At 34.9% G+C, this 18,576-nt stretch overlaps 1 protein-coding gene across 1 annotated transcript in view; it reads left to right on the top strand.

Moving 5' to 3' along the window:
- Window positions 1-17,666, top strand: part of LOC133526353 (protein bowel) — a 29,545-nt gene extending 11,879 nt beyond the window's left edge. The window contains exon 3 of the mRNA XM_061862943.1: window positions 15,540-17,666. Within this exon, the coding sequence (XP_061718927.1) occupies window positions 15,540-16,830 (1,291 nt within the window). The 3' untranslated portion in view covers window positions 16,831-17,666. The remainder of the gene's footprint in view (window positions 1-15,539) is intronic.
- The last annotated feature ends 910 nt before the right edge of the window (window positions 17,667-18,576 follow it).

Here is an 18,576-nt window from a genome sequence, read left to right as displayed (position 1 = left end):
GACCATAGAGTATCTAACTTCTTTTGGCATGACCCTCGTATGCGGATCTGTTGGGTCCATTTCGATCGATCCGAGTTTTGTCACGCGATCTCTGAATTTTTATCATAATGGTATCCAATCGTTATAACAATAAAACTGCATCAACGACAGAGTTAAGACCCAATTTTCATATATTAAACCGGGTTTTGAAACTAAATTCACTCTTTTATTATAGTCATTTTAGTATCTTAAATGTTAAACGTTGACTTTGCCTGAAGCACGGGATTTTTAAATACACAAAAGAAATTTTCTGTGAAGCTTTAATAATTGTACTAATTTATATGCAAGTTGTCTAAGTGTATGTAGTCTAAGTTGTGTAGATCTACGTATGAGTTAGAAATAATCGTGACTTAAGCTGTTGAATAATTAGCTACAAATGCGCGGACCGCTCGTCGATTTCACAGTTTCTTATTGGCTTTTGAAAGCTCTTTCTGGGCATGCTTGGTCTTGCGCAATTTGTTACATACTTTTTTAAGTTTGTGTTGTATACATTTTTTGTACCTCTAACATTATATAAAATCTCAATTATATTAAACGGAAACGTTATAAAAGCATGGAAAGTGCGAAAGAAAATGACATCAATCAAAAATATTAACCTTCCGGGAATTAACCTTACATTTTGCATTCATTTACGAAGCGCTTTTATAATAGCAGCTGTCTTAGCAACTATAATAGTAGATGCATTGGCTGCCAATGCTGCCATATTTCATCGAATCGATACAGACAGGCATTATTACTATCTAAATTATACTCAACACGCTTGCGTGTTAGGTTGCAAAACAGTTTTTGTCGCTGCATCAAACCAATTAAGTTTAGGATTCGCGTGATTCAGGTTCTTATATTTTTTATCCCATTATTTATTGTTGTTTAAGACGTTTTATATGCATTTAATAATTGTAGTTCATCCATCATCTATTTTAATAATTTTGTTAACCTTATGGTGTCATTTACATATTCTATTAAGGTTATTGTTGATGTAAGCTACTAAAACAATTTAAAAAAAATTACAAATTATTTCACGGGTTGCTCGAATATATTGAGCTTATAACTCCGTGTCCAGTCCACCATAATATTATGAACAGAGGTCATCTACCACATAAATTCCCAGCATGAAAAGGTAGCTATTCAGAACGAGGTTTTTGCGCTAATCCCACGAGGAATTTTAATCCGCTTCGGAGGTATATTCTTGCAAGTTATTACTTAAATCAAAATATTATATTGGTTTGGTATACCTACCTACCAAAGTGTGAATAAAACTTGTTTCATCAAAGCATACTAAGTTTTCAAACAAATTCAATAGTTTCGCATGACCGGCGTTTCGAATTTGTAGACGTTCTTTTAAATGTTATTAATGAGTTCTTCGTGGTATGTGGTCCATGTTCAAACAATAGGAATAGTGTTCAACATTATGTCGAAATCAAGAACAGGAGGTAAAAGCTTCAAATTACCAGCTGACCGAATTTAGTCCTTCTTTCGATTCGCTTAGCGGTTAAAATGACTAAGCTGGTATATTATCTTCGTTCCTACCGCGTGGGTTGACAAGACGTATGCTTATCGTCGATTTGGCATTTCTCTGCTACTTAATCCAGTTTTAAAAAGCCGTTAAAGTTGTAGTAGCAGTATAATTACATTAGTGCTTTTGTAGGATTCCGAAGCTCCGTTAGCCGACTTATTTAGATTTTCTTGAACTTTTACTCTTTACGTAATACATATGTTGTTTCGTTTATCTCTCACGTCTCCTTTTGTGTTCCATCCTTGTTACCAAATTATATTTTTTCTTGTACAATATTTTGTCCTTCATCCACGAGTGTGTTACGTACTTCGTTCATTCTTAAATTCAACACCGGGCACTTATTGCTTGCTCAAGAGTTCGTAGCTTAAAATATTTCCGAGTGCTTTCGAGGAGTCTCAGAGCAAACAGTGACCGGTCGGTTGAACAAACAAACGTGACGGCGTGTATACCGGTACTATACCTAAGGCCTCTGACGACGTTTTGTTGACTCTACGACCCTCCGATATTTGCATGTGAATATTGTAATTAATAGTAAACGTTACCTGTGAAACTATTTCGAAACCATGCTATGTGAAACCTGGATAACTGGTTAGATGAAAATGTTATCATAATTTAAGCGCAATAATTGATATCTCTTACATCTTTTTATATCATTTTTAATATTACATCTATATTTAAGGGAATAAGGAAATCTTTTATAAGAATGCGGTCTCACTACAAAATGCTTTTTTTACTTTAGGATGCGTGTCTGTAATGTTAATGCCGCATTCTTTACATACATTTATTTTAAGTAATATTGCCGAAGGGATATGATTAAGTAATAGAACTATAATAGTAAGCGTTGTCATGATTGTTATCTTCAAAAAATAACAACATTTCTCACAGATACATTTTATATTCTATTTTAGAAGGAATCCTATCTTTTGACCCGTGACGTGGAACATTAGTAGACGTCGAATTTAAAACGAAATGGTTGTTTGACTGTCCCCAAAACAAGTTTTGAAATTATTCCTAAGCCTTAGATACCATTGTTATTTATGAACTTACGGAAGAAAGAGGTTGAGGCGACTTTCTGTACGATCATTTATCATACGACGACGTCTACCTCAGATAAAATCCATAGCAACACACACACTGACGCAGCACATATTTGTATACAAGACACACAAGTAAGGTTACATATCCTGGTATAGGTTTTTTTTACTATATGAGAGGGATATAAGTAGAAGAAACCTTTGTGTAAAGAATATCCTTTGCACTTTTTTAATAAACGTAGGAATTGTAATATATTGTTATTATTCTAGCTCTGTTTAAAGAAGTCAGTAAATTAATTTCGCAGAAAGATTGTATTTAGATATGAATAACTTTTTGTAGCGATGTACGTTGAGAGACCTCAACAATATAAAAAATAAGGAATACTTGATGGTATCTTAAAAGTAAGTACCTAGATAGGTAACCACGGAGCTTAAAAGCCATACTGCTGTTCAACCGGTTGTCCTTGATGGCTTGAACCCTTGACTCGCATAACCATGGCTTTCCTCCATGCAGTTATTTAAATTGCGATTACAAAGGTTTTTATTTAAATACATTGGCCTGAGAAAATAATTTTAATTTCAGACATTTCAAACACGTAAGTAAAGCCTTTTGACAAAAATAATTTCATCTGAGACAGCTTTTGTTAAATGAAAGGTAGCAGTTTCATAAAGTCAGAAAAAAATCTACTCACCGGTTATTTCTTCTTAATCCCGTTAACAAAGTGGTCTTTCGGTTGATTTAACTTGAAAAAAGACGCCTCACAGTATAGTGAAGCCAGTTTCAAAAGGAAATAATCACGTTATTTATTACCTCTGCCTGAGCTGAGACCAACCATCTTTAATCTGTTCTAAGCGCGTAGATCGATTTTATGAGAGATTAACAGCATCGATCGACTAAGAAGTTTTTTGGAAATCAATAAACATTTATTAGTCGAGACAGGATTGGAACTAGATTCGAGCTTAATGAGACCAATTACTATGCTCTGAGTTAACGTCTAGTGGCTTTATAAAATCCTTTTTCTCACAATCTTCAAGCATAATATTAAAATGAGACTGTTAAATGTTTTAATTGTGTTAATAACTCGTTCGTGGATAATAAAGTTAAGCTTTTTTTTGTAAAACATGTCATGTAAGGCTGAGAATCGAAATAGATCAGTTACATTAAAGTAATCTTCAATTCGATATGAATGACCACTGAAATTCGTATTCATTAGAAGAACTAAGAAACTAAGTACCACTAACCTAGTAGTCTCCCTAGTAACTAAGTAAATCTATTTTGTTTAAGATTGTTTAAGTTTGGTTTCTGCACTTGAATGTATACCTAGATCATACAATCTCACTTACTGTTACCAACTACCCTTCGGCCGCGTACGCAACCAGAGCTTCGTAACCAGATGCGATCGAAAACTATTTCTGCCTTGTACGAAACCGGTTGCGATCAAAAACTAATTTCGTCTTACCCGTAACCAGTTACGATCGAACACTTCTCGTTCTTATACGAAACCAATGTCTGGGCCATCTAGCTATAGGTTTTTTTTTCAAATATTTTGTCATGATACTCATGATAATTTCTTATCCTGAATGTCAGTGCTCCATGTCTCTTAAGCCAGTGTCTTTTAAGGAACAAGGTTACATTGTATTTGCCAACAAAGTATTTGAATATTATCAACTGGTACAATTTTTGTGTTCTGATTTTTGACTAGATATATAACGTGTACAGTACTTATACTGTATAACAAGGTGTATAAATATAATCTTAGCTGACTTTATCAACGGTCGAAAGGTTTCGTACAACAAAGAAAAGTGTTCGATCGTAACTGATAACTAGTAAGACGGAATTAGTTTTTGATCGCAACCGGTTTCGTACAAGGCAGAAATAGTTTTCGATCGCATCTGGTTACGAAGCTCTGGTTGCGTACGCGGCCGAAGGGCCGTACCACTAACCTAGTAGTCTCCCTAGTAACTAAGTAAATCTATTTTGTTTAAGATTGTTTAAGTTTGGTTTCTGCACTTGAATGTATACCTAGAACATACAATCTCACTTACTGTTACCAACTAGTGGTTACTCTGTCGATATTTTTTTTTTATTAATAAAAGCAAGCTTGTTATGACTTAACCACATCAAGTGTTGAATACCAAACGCCGATTACAGACGATTAGAGCCAATTACATTCAGTACTAAAACCAAATTTACGACTAAACCAAAATTAACACTCTTCCCATTTGGCCTGATTGCAGCTCAGCAGCTCTGAGTCCGAGTATCGTAAATCTTAAATCATTGATTATAAGAAAATTGTAGGAAGGATCTAAACTCTAATTGGATTTGTACATAGCTCGGATCTATCAATATACTTTGATTAATGGTATCGAGAGACCTCAGCGTAATTACAAGCTGAGACCGTCATGAATCAACTGCCAGAGTTATAAATCTGATAAGTAGAACTTGTTTCAAGCAAGTTGAAGTATCACTTCCTAAGCTACTTCAATCGATTCGTCTCTTTCCTTTTTTAAAGCATTTACTTTTATGATCCAGCTGTGTTTTCTCAATTTAATCTTATCAATTTTATGTGTATCACAACTGGTATCGATTCTTGTAAGCGTATCATTTTAAATAAAGTTATGATATCAGTATTAAAGTGTTTCTTGAAAAATCACTCTAAAAGTCTTCTTTGGAAGTATAATTAAATGGATCTCATACGAGTATATGTACTTGCTATTTGTTCTTTATGGTTCTCCCACATTGACTGTTATAAAATGTTATAAAACATCGTGTGTTAGGGACATCATGATAGTAATGATAGTAATTTATTATGTTGTCCCTGTCACACGATGTTATATAACATTTTGTAACAGCCAACTCGGGAGCAGCGGCAATAGCGTCGCACAACTAGTCGTCGCCGTCGTGGAGATTTTTGAGAAAGGCCTTTCTACAGCAGTGGATATTTTGGGCTGATATTAGGTGACTGATATGTCAGATTTACTTGGTTGACAATTAAATAAAGATACTAGAACAAAGATAAGTGTAGGTATTGTCAAAGTGGTCTTATTAGTAAAGCACCTGCGGAACAGCGAAGTCAAATACGCAGCACAATAAATGTTTGCGTCCGTCAGAGGTGAAATTGAGTGTGAAGCGGCAGCGGCCTGCCGTCGCTCCCAATACGTCGCTTGGGCTGCGCCGGCGCAAGAACCGGCTGCTAGCGTGCTGTGGTACGATATAGGGACCCGCTGAGAATTAACAGGAACTGTACTCTTGCTAAAATTGCGGGATAGTTTGTTTCTCAAAATTAAAGCCTTCATAAACAGCTGTAGTTAATAACGAACATGTCTTTATCATAATAATATGTATATGATGACATTGATGACTAAACTAGCTTTAGTACAAGTACATAACTGAGGTTTCATAAAAATATTTGTATTATATCTTTATAAACTTTAGCTAAAATTAAACTTGCAATGAGAACGATTTTCATTCAAAGACAATCATTATTTCACTATATGCCACCGTCCTAATGGGTACCTATTGAAGTAAAAAAAGCGGCCAAGTGCGAGTCGGACTCGCGCATGAAGGGTTCCGTACAATTTAAGACGTATTAAAAAAAATCTTCTTATAAGATCTTGTTCAACATTTTCCCACTTTGGACACACATTTTACCACTTTGGAAGTGTCTCTCGCGCAAACTATTCAGTTTAGAAAAAAATGATATTAGGAACCTAAATATCATTTTTGACGACCTATTCATAGATACCCCACACGTATATGTTTAATGAAAAATTTTTTTTTTAAATTTTATGACGTATTAAAAAAAACTACTTACTAGATCTCGTTCAAACCAATTTTCGGTGGAAGTTTCCATGGTAATGTATATTATATATTTTTTTTAGATTTTTCATTCTGTTATTTTAGAAGTTACAGGGGGGGGGGGGACACTTTTTTTCACTTTGGAAGGTTCTCTCGCGCAAACTATTCAGTTTAGAAAAAAATGATATTAGAAACCTTAATATCATTTTTGAAGACCTATCCACAGATACCCCACACGTATGGGTATGATGAAATATATTTTTTTTTTTAATTTCATGACGTATTAAAAAAAAAACTACTTACTAGATCTCGTTCAAACCAATTTTCGGTGGAAGTTTACATGGCAATGTATATCATATATTTTTTTTAGATTTTTCATTCTGTTATTTTAGAAGTTACAGGGGGGGGGACACACTTTTTTTTCACTTTGGAAGGTTCTCTCGCGCAAACTATTTAGTTTAGAAAAAAATGATATTAGAAACCTTAATATCATTTTTGAAGACCTATCCATAGATACCCCACACGTATGGGTATGATGAAAAAAAAAATTTTTTTTTAATTTCATGACGTATTAAAAAAAAACTACTTACTAGATCTCGTTCAAACCAATTTTCGGTGGAAGTTTACATGGCAATGTATATCATATATTTTTTTTTAGATTTTTCATTCTGTTATTTTAGAAGTTACGGGGGGGGGGACACACATTTTACCACTTTGGAAGTGTCTCTCGCGCAAACTATTCATTTTAGAAAAAAATGATATTAGAAACCTCAATATCATTTTTGAAGACCTATCCATAGATACCCCACACGTATGGGTTTGATGAAAAGAGATTTTTTGAGTTTCAGTTCTAAGTATGGGGAACCCCCAAAATTTATTGTTTTTTTTCTATTTTTGTGTGAAAATCTTAATGCGGTTCGTAGAATACATCCACTTACTAAGTTTGAACAGTACAGCTCTTATAGTTTCGGAAAAAAGTGGCTGTGACAGAATCGGACAGACAGACGGACATGACGAATCTATAAGGGTTCCGTTTTTTGCCATTTGGCTACGGAACCCTAAAAATGTGATGACGACAAAGTTGTGGTGTTTATAAATTGGCTACTATATTTAATAGGCACTTCTGCATCTTAAGAAGCAAAACACTTAGACGCCAACCATTGACTTAAAATTGAATCCAGGCACGCACTTTTTATACTTACATGATTCAGTGTCTATACTTAATGATCTAAAGTGTGACTCTTGATCTTGACTGATATCTGCCATAATCTTTCGTCTTAGTGGTTTATAAATGAGTGTAGTACCTTGCTTAATTTCCGAGTGGGCAAGCAGCAATTTTAGTACGTTTTGCGGCCCGATTCGTAGAATGATTAAGACACGTTTAAGATCTTTAAAAGTCCGATAACTAAACAACATGTCAAAATTGACGTTTATTTCGATTCCGCTTTGATCCCAATAAGATTTTCTCTAAGATGGTCAATAATACGACCTACAAACGATATTTAAATGAGAACTTATCGTTATCATATCTCATTCTTCGAATCGGGCCGTTGGGTAGGTAACTTTATTTAAAAGTTTTTTTTGATGATTTTGGAACTGATGTCTAAACTCCTTTAGAAATTATTTTTCAAATTTTTATCTCTTTTGTGCCTTGCTTTGGAGTTGCAACAAAATATCAACGAGAGCGCTCCAATCTTACTGTAACTTACCACACTGCGTCCGGCCCAACCTCTTTGCCTCGCTCCATTAGTATTTTCCATTTATTTTTTGTCCTCGTACCTGTCCGGCGTCGGGGATTTAGTTTTTATATCGCCGCGCGACGAATACAGAATTTCTTTGGTAACAGAAAATAAATGATGTTACGTGAAACTACGCAACCCTATAATGCGGACTTTATTATTTTTCGATTAACTTTTTTCTCACTCTTTGTATCAATAATGGTACGCAGAAGTATGCCGTTATTGGTTATTATGCTAATGGACCTACAAGGTTCACTCTTCCGTGAATACAGTCATGTTATTTCATCAAGCATCGTTTACGGCTGTTTTCAATAATATAGAAAATTAAAATACCCATTTGATTAACTAATAGTATATTTCGTTGAAAAGCATTGAACTCGTTTGTTAGGATTCACCGTACAAACTACATAATATGAACGTATTCATTGCTTTTGAAAGCAGTCTTTAACTAAAATTCCGTTCCCAAGGTTTTTAAAGGCAGCTTATTGACTAGTCAGCTAAACAAACCTTTATTAGAAGAACTAGTCATTAAGTCAGGTTGATAATATTTCAAACTGTACTGATTGGATACTGCACATTCATTAAAGCGAAAGGCTCGTTTGTAAGTAGCATGTGGCACATTGAAGACCGAGAGTCTACCAAAGGCCGTGTATTCCCTTTGATTTCTTGAATACGAGCGTATTGAGTATCGAACTAACCAGAGAAAAGGAACCCTGTGATTCATAACAACTATGTGTAATTGGATAGTGTTTTTATACTGGTTGCCCGATCTTGCCTACGCTTAGAGAGCCATTGGAATGACTCCCCAGTAATGAGTCATTGTACTAAAGTGAATACTGATTGAAAGCCACACACCCACGTAGATTCTATTAACATACGAATATACTATCATAGTAATGACTCCTCTGGTCACACACCAAGATACGCTGATATATGATAATAATTTAAAATAATTGCATACTGTTTAAGCCATCAGAATAGCAGTCATTATAAAAAATAATGACTGTGTTGTATATAGTAGGTATTTAAACTACTTAAGTCGAATATATTGCAGTACCTACTGCAACCCATATAACGTAGAATTATAAACATAATTGTACGCATGTGTAGACTGGAAACCGATGAGTAAGCTAGGTACTTACATTATGTATATCTTATACATTCTATCTCTCATAGTAATTTTTAATTTTCATAATCACAAATTGATTTTCAGACTATATTCGTATTACCTAACTTTTTTCTAGTTAGATAGTCTTTTTTTATAGTTACATAGTACCGACAGTTACTTAATGTTACTGCAATATTCTGCTGCCAGAGCGCAGCACTAGCACCTGTCGTAACCCATGCAGTAATTTATGCATACTGTGTCTTAAACTGTTTTTGACAAGTTCTCATATAAAATATGACATTCATGCATCAAGGCGGTTTGTTTACAAAGGGCCTAGCGGGAAACGCGAAAATCGAAATACCTATATGTAGTTTTCTGCCTCTTTATCGCTCGAATATGGAAAAGTGATAGAGAAGTTAGATAATGAAATTTCGATTTTCTTGTTTCGCGGTACACCCTCAGATTGTGATGGATTGTGGTAGTGGTAACCGTCGGATAAAAAAGTACCTATGCCTTATCACACTGTTGTAACCTACAATATTTATTATTGCGACAATTTTTTTGAAATCCTGGTAAAAAAGCACGAAAGTGTGTGTTTAGAAAGAACAACAGAAAACTATAACATAGACTGCAGTGGAATGAGAACATGAAAGTTTACAAAAAATAATTTAAAAAATCCACATAGCATTCCTACAAAAAAAAACCAGGCTCCGTTTATTGACGTCTCATTTGTTAAACCGGAGTTGCAAAAAACGCCTTATAATTAGAATACTAATGCAGCCGAGTCGTTGCTAAAACATTCATGTGAACCTGCCTGATTAGCATAATGTCATATACTACTTGATGTGTTTAGCTACCGATGTCAATACTGGTTCTGCTTATGGACGGTACGGTAAAATAATGTGATTTTGTAATTTGTAATGCTCTTAAAGCCTTAAGAGGAGGTGTGAGCTGGCGGTGAATCCATACAAATCAAAATCGATTTCGAGGTTTCGTTTTCCTCCTCCGAAATTGAACTTTTATGATTAACTATGGGTTTATAATATAATGAATTTAAAAAAAATTAGTTCTTATTAAAACGCTACAATTGTCAGTTCTACAACTTTATCGTCTTCAAATGTGCTGAAGGGAAGGTTGCAGTAGAGACCTATTTATGAAGATCTGTTTTGAACGTGTGACGTTGCTTGTTATCGCTTTATTTACGACAATGGGTTAGCAAGTCTTCAAGAATGATAATCACGGTTTATTGCGGTTTAACGTATTTCGCATAACCATTATCACATCGTAAGCTTTGTAACATAAATACGTATCAAATAACAGTCTTATTAGAAGAGTACTCGTAAAAAGTACCTTATAAAACTGGAGCATGCTCAGAGGACAGGTTTCTCAAGATGTTCGTTAACAAGCTCTAACAAATCTGCTATTCTCATGTTAATTAGTCGAAAGTCAAGCGGAGCGTTGGCGTTCTACTACTGACGCTGAGATATTAGTAGCATAACAATAAATCGACTTAAAGGAAACCAGCTTAGTTGGCTGTAGAGATAAAACGTGCGTGGGGGCAAGCGACAGCTCCAAGACGCACGGTTGTTTAAGCTCTACCTTTATGTACCCAAAGACGGAGTACGGACATATCTCCTGTGAAAAATCTTTAAGCAATTAATATTCAAGAAATCCAAGCTTTTAAGCATCACATCTATTTTTCAAATCTTCGTGAAGATATTATTCAGGCAACTAGACATGCTTGTGAGCTTGTAGCTTAATCTTACATTATGCAAAGCTTTCTAACATAACTTTCAAAGTCAATGTAAAATCATCGTTTTCTAAACGATCAATAAAAAATGTATTTTTGAAACATACGGGAGAACAGTGGTTCTCAATAAGAAAATCAGTCAGTTCATTATACAAATTGCATGATTATGATAATGCAAGCTATTTATAAGCGGTTTTGATTTACTTACAAGTCTGTTTGCGGTTTGTGACCGTTTCTGAGAATAAATTTATGCATTTAATTCCGCTACCGTTTTGCATTAGTGTGGGTTTTGCAAAATTCAATTTAAACTTGCTTACTTATTACCATAATGCACCTGCATGAACATTTAAAGACATTTCTGCATATTAATGTTGATTATTTAGGTTCAATTAATCGCGTCTACGCATATGCACATTACTCATTACCCGCTAATGATGTTGTGAATGTGGTGGTTGACGAAACTGATTTGACAGTTATGTCAAATATGTCATCATAAATGTCAAATTTCTGTGAAAATATGACACAACCTCACTTTGATTTATTGAAATCGGTGCAACGGTAGCTTAGATCAGAAAAATGTTTGAATCCATGGAAAATGTATTAAAACAATTTTAATATGCATCGAAACAATCCTGAGGTTTTAGTTAAACTTAAAATAAACATCGTTAAAAAAATAATTAAAATTACAAATTAGAAGGCCAGTACGATTAATCTAGTCGATAGGAGGCTTAGAGATGTGGAGAGAGATGAGCTAGAGGGGGGTGGCGGGAGGGGGATCGGGCACTGACCCACGCCGCGGCATTCCAGCGTGCGGTGGACTTGCTCTCTTTACTTATAAACTGAAAACTTATGAAATAGCCTTTATTAGAAACGGGTGAAATCTATACATTTTATATGAAAACGTATCTTATATATTTGAGTACATTTGACATTCACTTACCTAGTAAAATTTGTATATGTAAAGGGAAGTATAGGCCTCCATAGGTTTCGTAAATTTAGTTTTTACGAGTATCTGACGAAGAATAATATGGCTTTAACGAAGTTACATTTTCTCTATAGTGACTATAAAGAGGATTTTTTTTGTAAATTTTAATGTTTTAGTTTTTCTTGCCTCATTGTAGAGTTCTCACTATTTGAAGAGTAAACTAAAATAACTGATTGATTTACTAATATAATCTATTGAAGAATCGCCGAAATGCAAGTACCTACAAAATATAGTTAAGTAGGTATATCCTAAGTAAGGTAAAGTAGCGTTTTTTAGATTTGAAATTCTAGTGACAAAAACTAAAGGCGATATAACTATTATCAAAAGCATCGTCCATTTGGTTGGCTGACGCTATCTGGCCACTCTGACCAAGTAGGCAATGGAAAAAATCTTTTGAGAGAAATTGATTCGCTTCGTGGCACTCCGGCTGTATAGAGTTAAAACTCTTTTAGAACTGTTTCAAAAACAAAAACATCAAATATCAGTAGTTTATTGAGAATATATAAGATGGGAATATAAGACATAGGTACTGTTGACACAAACTTCTGCTCTTATTGCCTTACAATAAATAAATAAGAAATCTTTGAATGCTGGAGCGAAACCAATTCATTTTAAAGTACGTACATAACTATTACAAAGTTTTTTTTTTTACTTGCCTACTCAATTATTACTCCATTTGTCTATTTAAGCAAATTATAACTCAAATGTCTTATTTGTAACTCTACATTTTGTTACCGGACTCTTGATCGTTCGATAGGCAATCTCCAACGCACGAATGAACAGAAAAAAAAACCTTCGAAAAAATACCTCTCAGAGATTTTAGTGTCAGTTCAGCTACGATGGGATCTAGCAATTCGATGTTAGTGTTTCAACTTTCGAATGAGGGTTTTGATTGCTAGAGAGAATTTTTTACTCTAAAACTATAAACTGATCTTGATGTTAAAGGAAATAAATGAAGTTCATGACGAATAAAGTGAAGTCAAACGTGATTGATATTTTTTTTCCTGACTTCTTATAAACGGTGTTGTCACAACTCGCACGCTGTTTGTAAAACGAAACGAGGACGTCTGCTGGAACCTGTTCTTGATTCTGTTACCTCAATGAATATTGCTTTGACAAAAAATATTCACGAATTCTTCAATGTACGAGTTAGCATTACGAGTATCGTTTATGCGGTTTGGTATTCGTTTAATAACACTTTGTTTATCCTGTTTGCTTTAAGTAGATCATTTCTTTCCTTTACGACTTTTTTATCTTGTGTTATAAAAGTAAAAAAAACATATCCAATTTTACAAGTGACTTCACCAAAGTTTTTTTCCATCGGCGCCAAGTCAGCTCAAGTTACTAAGGGCATTACTCGTCCAGCAAGTAATGGAAAGTATTTTTAATGTACACCATTAGCACCGGGCCTTGGTCCTCTCTGTAATTTCAAGCCTTTTTTTAATCTCCATTGCCCTGATGGGATTCTGAGCGACTGTCCAACTTGATCTTATCTCGACGAATAAGAAGAGACAGACGTTACTTATATTTTATTTAATGTCAGAATTGATCGAACTGGTGCGATAACGCCGTTGGAACGAAGATTTGTTTGTGTCATTAATTACGTTTATTATTTTTGGTCATTTCTAACCCCTGTTTTTTACGTTAAAGTTTTTTTATTGCGACGTGAATTTATTCCGTTCTTTATAAGCAATTTACTTTGGTCAAAGGTTTTTAGGTTGGTGTTTGGATACAGAAAATCGTATGCAGGGGCCGGTTTGTTAAGAACTTTTTCGTAGTAACGTGGTAATTGCCTTGTTAATTTGATTTTGAAAGCGGCCTCTTCGATGTCTATGTGTAAATGTTTGAGGGCCGAAACCGAATGCATCTCGTCTCCTGGTCCACTTGCTTAATAAATAATACTAGTTAAATTTATTTAAAACATCTTTTATGATATCCAAAATCTGCACTGTAAAATGAGAAATAAGAATGAAATTGAGAATGAAGAGTTACCCCGATGCACCTCAACAAATGCATGAAATACCTACATATCTGCATTTTCCTACATTATACTACATCAAGAACTTATTAAAATTAACTGTTACACGTTTCAAATTATACTATCAAGGAAAGAAAAAGTATTATAAATGTATGAATATATGAAGTTCAAATGTCTTTACTGCGTTCTTCTTTTAAGCGTTAGTTTCGTGCCTTTTACCTTTTTTGTTTAAAGAGTCCGAGTAATGATATATTGTTTACGTGGCGCATTCTTCAGATGGCTGACGGGATGAGGAATCTGAAAAGTCATTATCATTAAATTTGAGCCACGGTGACGTCTGTCATTAAGTTTTTTTATCTGAACCTCATCTAAGTAAGGATAGTTAAAGTTGTTTACCCTTTGAAACTCATTATCAATTATGTTTTACATTTTTTGTATAACTAAATTTTCTTCTACCTTGGCCATAACTAATTAAGACAGATTCTTCCTAGTGCATTAAAGAACGATTTAAATGCTTAACTATAAGCATATCAAATTATTACTTGAACGCTATGAGATATTATTTATTCTTTAGGGTTTTTTTTGCTTCTACAATGCGAAGCTCCGCATTATCTTTGGCTTACGAATAAAGTGACTTCGACATTAACTCTTCACTTACCTATAAATAACTTTTAACCCTAGTAACTTAATACAAGTTTCATTATAATAATAATCGCAGACTGGCCACAAAATGATTTTAACGTAATTCGATTCGGCTGAGCCACGCCGAACACTTGTAGAACAGCTCCATTTTAAATTGACTCCTTAAACCATATAATAGTCCAACTATGGGAGGTCTTTCAAGTGGAGAGGTTCTCGCGCATGCGCATGCGTATACTCTTGCCTTGAGTCTGGGATCTCGGGTTACTCGGATCACGTTCAAGGTGCGTTTGCGCCGGACAGCCAACGTTTTAAAATGTTCGCCGTTTGAAAATTTCAACCAGACTTTTAGGGTGGCATCTAGGATTTGGAAAAAATACTGGTATCTACCCTACTATAAAGAAAATAAACGTACAAAAAGAGTTTAACTGAAAAGTTGCAAAATGGATAGAATTTGTTAGGTACCTAAGAGATTTACAATTAACATATGTTTTAAATTCTTCGCAGAGAGAGATGGCATTTCTGCCTAATATTATTCACATAAAGTTAAATTACGAACCATGTATCTATGTATCAAGGATAATCCAATAACTTTTAATCCTATTGAGATACGCCAGAACCCTCCTCAATAGTTTCAAGATTCATTATGATGATCTGTAGAACTTGTTTCGCAGCTAACTCCACCTTTCTCAGACATTTAATTAAGGCGCGATACTTTATGGTACGCATCTTAATACATACAAATAGTCTAAAAAATATCGAGAATGTAATAACAAAAAACTATTTCCTCTCGTGCGTTTTTTTAGAGTAATTTTGTATGTCAAAATCAACTTTGGTTTTATTCATATTGCAAATGTGTTGCCAGCCTTTGGGGCTTTGGCAGAATTTTCGTAATTAATCTTCAATAGCGCAAATAAAAAAAATCCTTACTAACTTTATTTTTCGTATTGTTCAGGTACATTCATTCGAAGGAAAAGCCGTTCAAATGCACGGAATGTGGAAAAGGTTTCTGCCAATCAAGGACCCTGGCGGTCCACAAGATCCTCCACATGGAGGAGTCGCCCCACAAATGCCCCGTCTGCAGCCGAAGTTTCAATCAGCGATCGAACCTTAAAACTCATTTGCTAACACACACCGACCACAAACCATACGAGTGCAATTCGTGTGGAAAGGTATTCAGAAGAAATTGTGACTTGAGGAGACATGCTCTTACTCATGCCGTTGGCGATGTACCACCTGGCGATGTTTTGGATGTAGGCGAAGAAGATATCGGAAGACCTGGTTCACCCATTGAACCAGGATTTGAAGATGACGATGCTGAGTTATCGTCTCCAGACCATTCTCCTGTAAGACGAGCACGTTCTTCTTCCATCGAGAGCATCGGAAGAGAACAAAGCATTGAACGGCCGCGACCATTATCGCCATCTGCAGTTGAACAGACCCACTGCCACCATAATGAGCCACGAGACCGCGCAAGTCCTTATACTATGCGCCCACATCATCCAGAAAGACATCGCGGCCAATCTTCAGAGTTGTATGAAAAGCGGCGTTACACATCTGATGAAATTATAGAAAAAGAAATGCGCTACACTGACATGTCCGACCCACCTATTCGTCATCCACAGTTACAAATAAGAAGAGACTTACATCAAGTTGCTCCGCCTGATTCATCAAAGATAGGACAAGTACCTAATATGCCAATAGATCCAGGGCCATCTGCTATGTATCTTAGTCCATTTAGAAAAAGAAGCCACCCGTCGGATATTGGCGAAAATGTCAGAACATGCGCGCCGGTGTATAGGAGTCGTTCACCAGAACCGACAAACTTAACAATGCCCCGTCAATCACTTGTGACTGCTGAGGTAGGAGTGGGCATTCCTCCTACAATAATGGGAATGCCATCGTATCATAAATTTGGTTTACCTCTGCCTCCGCCTCATCCTCAAATTGCTTACGGGGGCGTGCCACATACCGTGCTTGGACCGCAGCAAACGGTCGCTCAAGATCTAATTGTAAAACATGCCCCTCCGAAAGATTCGTTGCCGAGCACGTCGACAAGCGTAACTAACTGCAAAGATTTGTTGCAGGCTAATGCAAAAGATACTGAAGATACGAGTTCGAGCTCCATTACTAATGGGATAAAAAATATAGTAGGCATCCAGCCAAACACTAATCCTAAGCCAGGGACAAGCCAGTCCAATGGACCGAAGAAAGGATTCAGCATAGAAGACATTATGAGACGTTGAAGAGTGATAATAAATAATAAGTTGGTGCATTTTACAAATATACATGTATTTACTTATAAGTGGAGTATTAGATTAATGAAAAGTATTATTAGTTAAAGTATTGATTTCACATCATGTACTATCCTAGAGGTATGTTTGTATGTATTCGCAATGTGGATTTGGTTTTCGTAAAGATCTCATAAGGTTTGTTTGTGCAGTGTTTTGTTTACCTCGAAAATTTTAAAAATTAGTTTATCAAAAATTTAATAAATAATATTGTGGTTTAACTCTATTTGTTATTGTTGGATAATTGGCTATCTGGATATTATAAGGAGAACAGAACAGTTTATGTCTCAACTTGGTTTGAACCCATCAATGCTGATTGTAACATTATTTAAGGTTTAGTTTTCATTCGCAATCCTATGTATAAGTTAGTTATTCAGTATAATGTTATTTATTGTTTAGTTATTCCTTTAGTGGTAAATAAGTTTATTCTTAGCGATATTTTGTTAAATGAAAAGTTGATAGTGATTCAGCATAATATTTAGCAATATGAAAATCATTTTTGTAAATACCTTTTTTCAATATTTAGGTACCTACTATATTTTAGGTAGGTTTATATTACATAAAGTTTAGCTTTTATTGAGGTTATCTTTCAATGTCGAAATAAATTACGGAAACATTGTGATGTCAAAATAACAAGTCTTTATATTTTTAAAGAAAAAATGTCAAAATTGTGTCATCAGCTGTGTAAAAATTTACAATTTAGTTTTAGAATATTTTGCTCAGATATGTTTAGTAAACTTTTGTTTACGGTTTATGTATGTACGTACGATCATATTTTTAAAAATAAATTATGATGAAAAAAAAGTATTTTCATTGAAACTAATCTACTTAAACTTCAAATCAGCAGGCGTATGATGGATGCATGGCGTTATCAAAGTGGTGAAGTAATCGTCCCTTTTAAGCGCCGTTTGATTGAAAGAGGCAGACAACATCACGTAGACAAGCAAATACATACAGATTATAAATCCAAGGACATAGAAAATATCAGGGATTATCATTTTTTAAGAAGGCAGAAAACGAGTATTAGAAGTATTACTTACTTTAAGAATTAAAACTATTTTCATTACAACTGAGAGCAATGAAATGATTGACGCTTTCAACTAATTCGTTTTGGCTACGTTTTTTCGTCTTCGAGTTTCATCCCTTCTAATATTATAAATGCGAACGTAATTCTGTCTTTGTATCTGTTACCTCTTTACGCTAAAACTGCTGAAACGATTTAAAATGAAGATATGGAGATAGTCTGAGACATATCAATCGACATCACCATCATCATCATTCCAAGCAGATGGGTCAAAATTCCTTTCATTTGTCTTGTTTTTTGTCCCCAAAAAATGTGGCGGAGTGTAGCTTTTTGTATGAGATAAATTTTATTCTCATGTAAAATATAATCCAGAGCTAGAAAGATATGCAATAGCACTCGACTTTATTTATTTATTTGACAGACGACACCAAGACAGACACAGAGACCGTGACAGAGTAGTCAGAAACGAGACAACGAAAATAAATTTTGACTCAGACACAGTCCGGGCAGAAGCTAGTAAAGAATAAGTGTAATTTCCACAGAATTAAGGTATTAAATGCAGTCTTACTATTATAATAAGCTGCTTTCAAGTGCTAATTCACAGCAGGTGAATTAATTCAATGTAGTGCTCATTTGAATAAGCGGAGCCGTGGGCAGATCTAAGCCCATTTCAGTAG

Source organism: Cydia pomonella, chromosome 16 (genome assembly GCF_033807575.1).
Source record: "Cydia pomonella isolate Wapato2018A chromosome 16, ilCydPomo1, whole genome shotgun sequence".
Taxonomy (NCBI): Eukaryota; Metazoa; Arthropoda; class Insecta; order Lepidoptera; family Tortricidae; genus Cydia; species Cydia pomonella.
The sequence above is the reverse complement of the archived record's forward strand: the minus strand, read 5'-3'. Positions and strand labels throughout refer to the sequence as shown.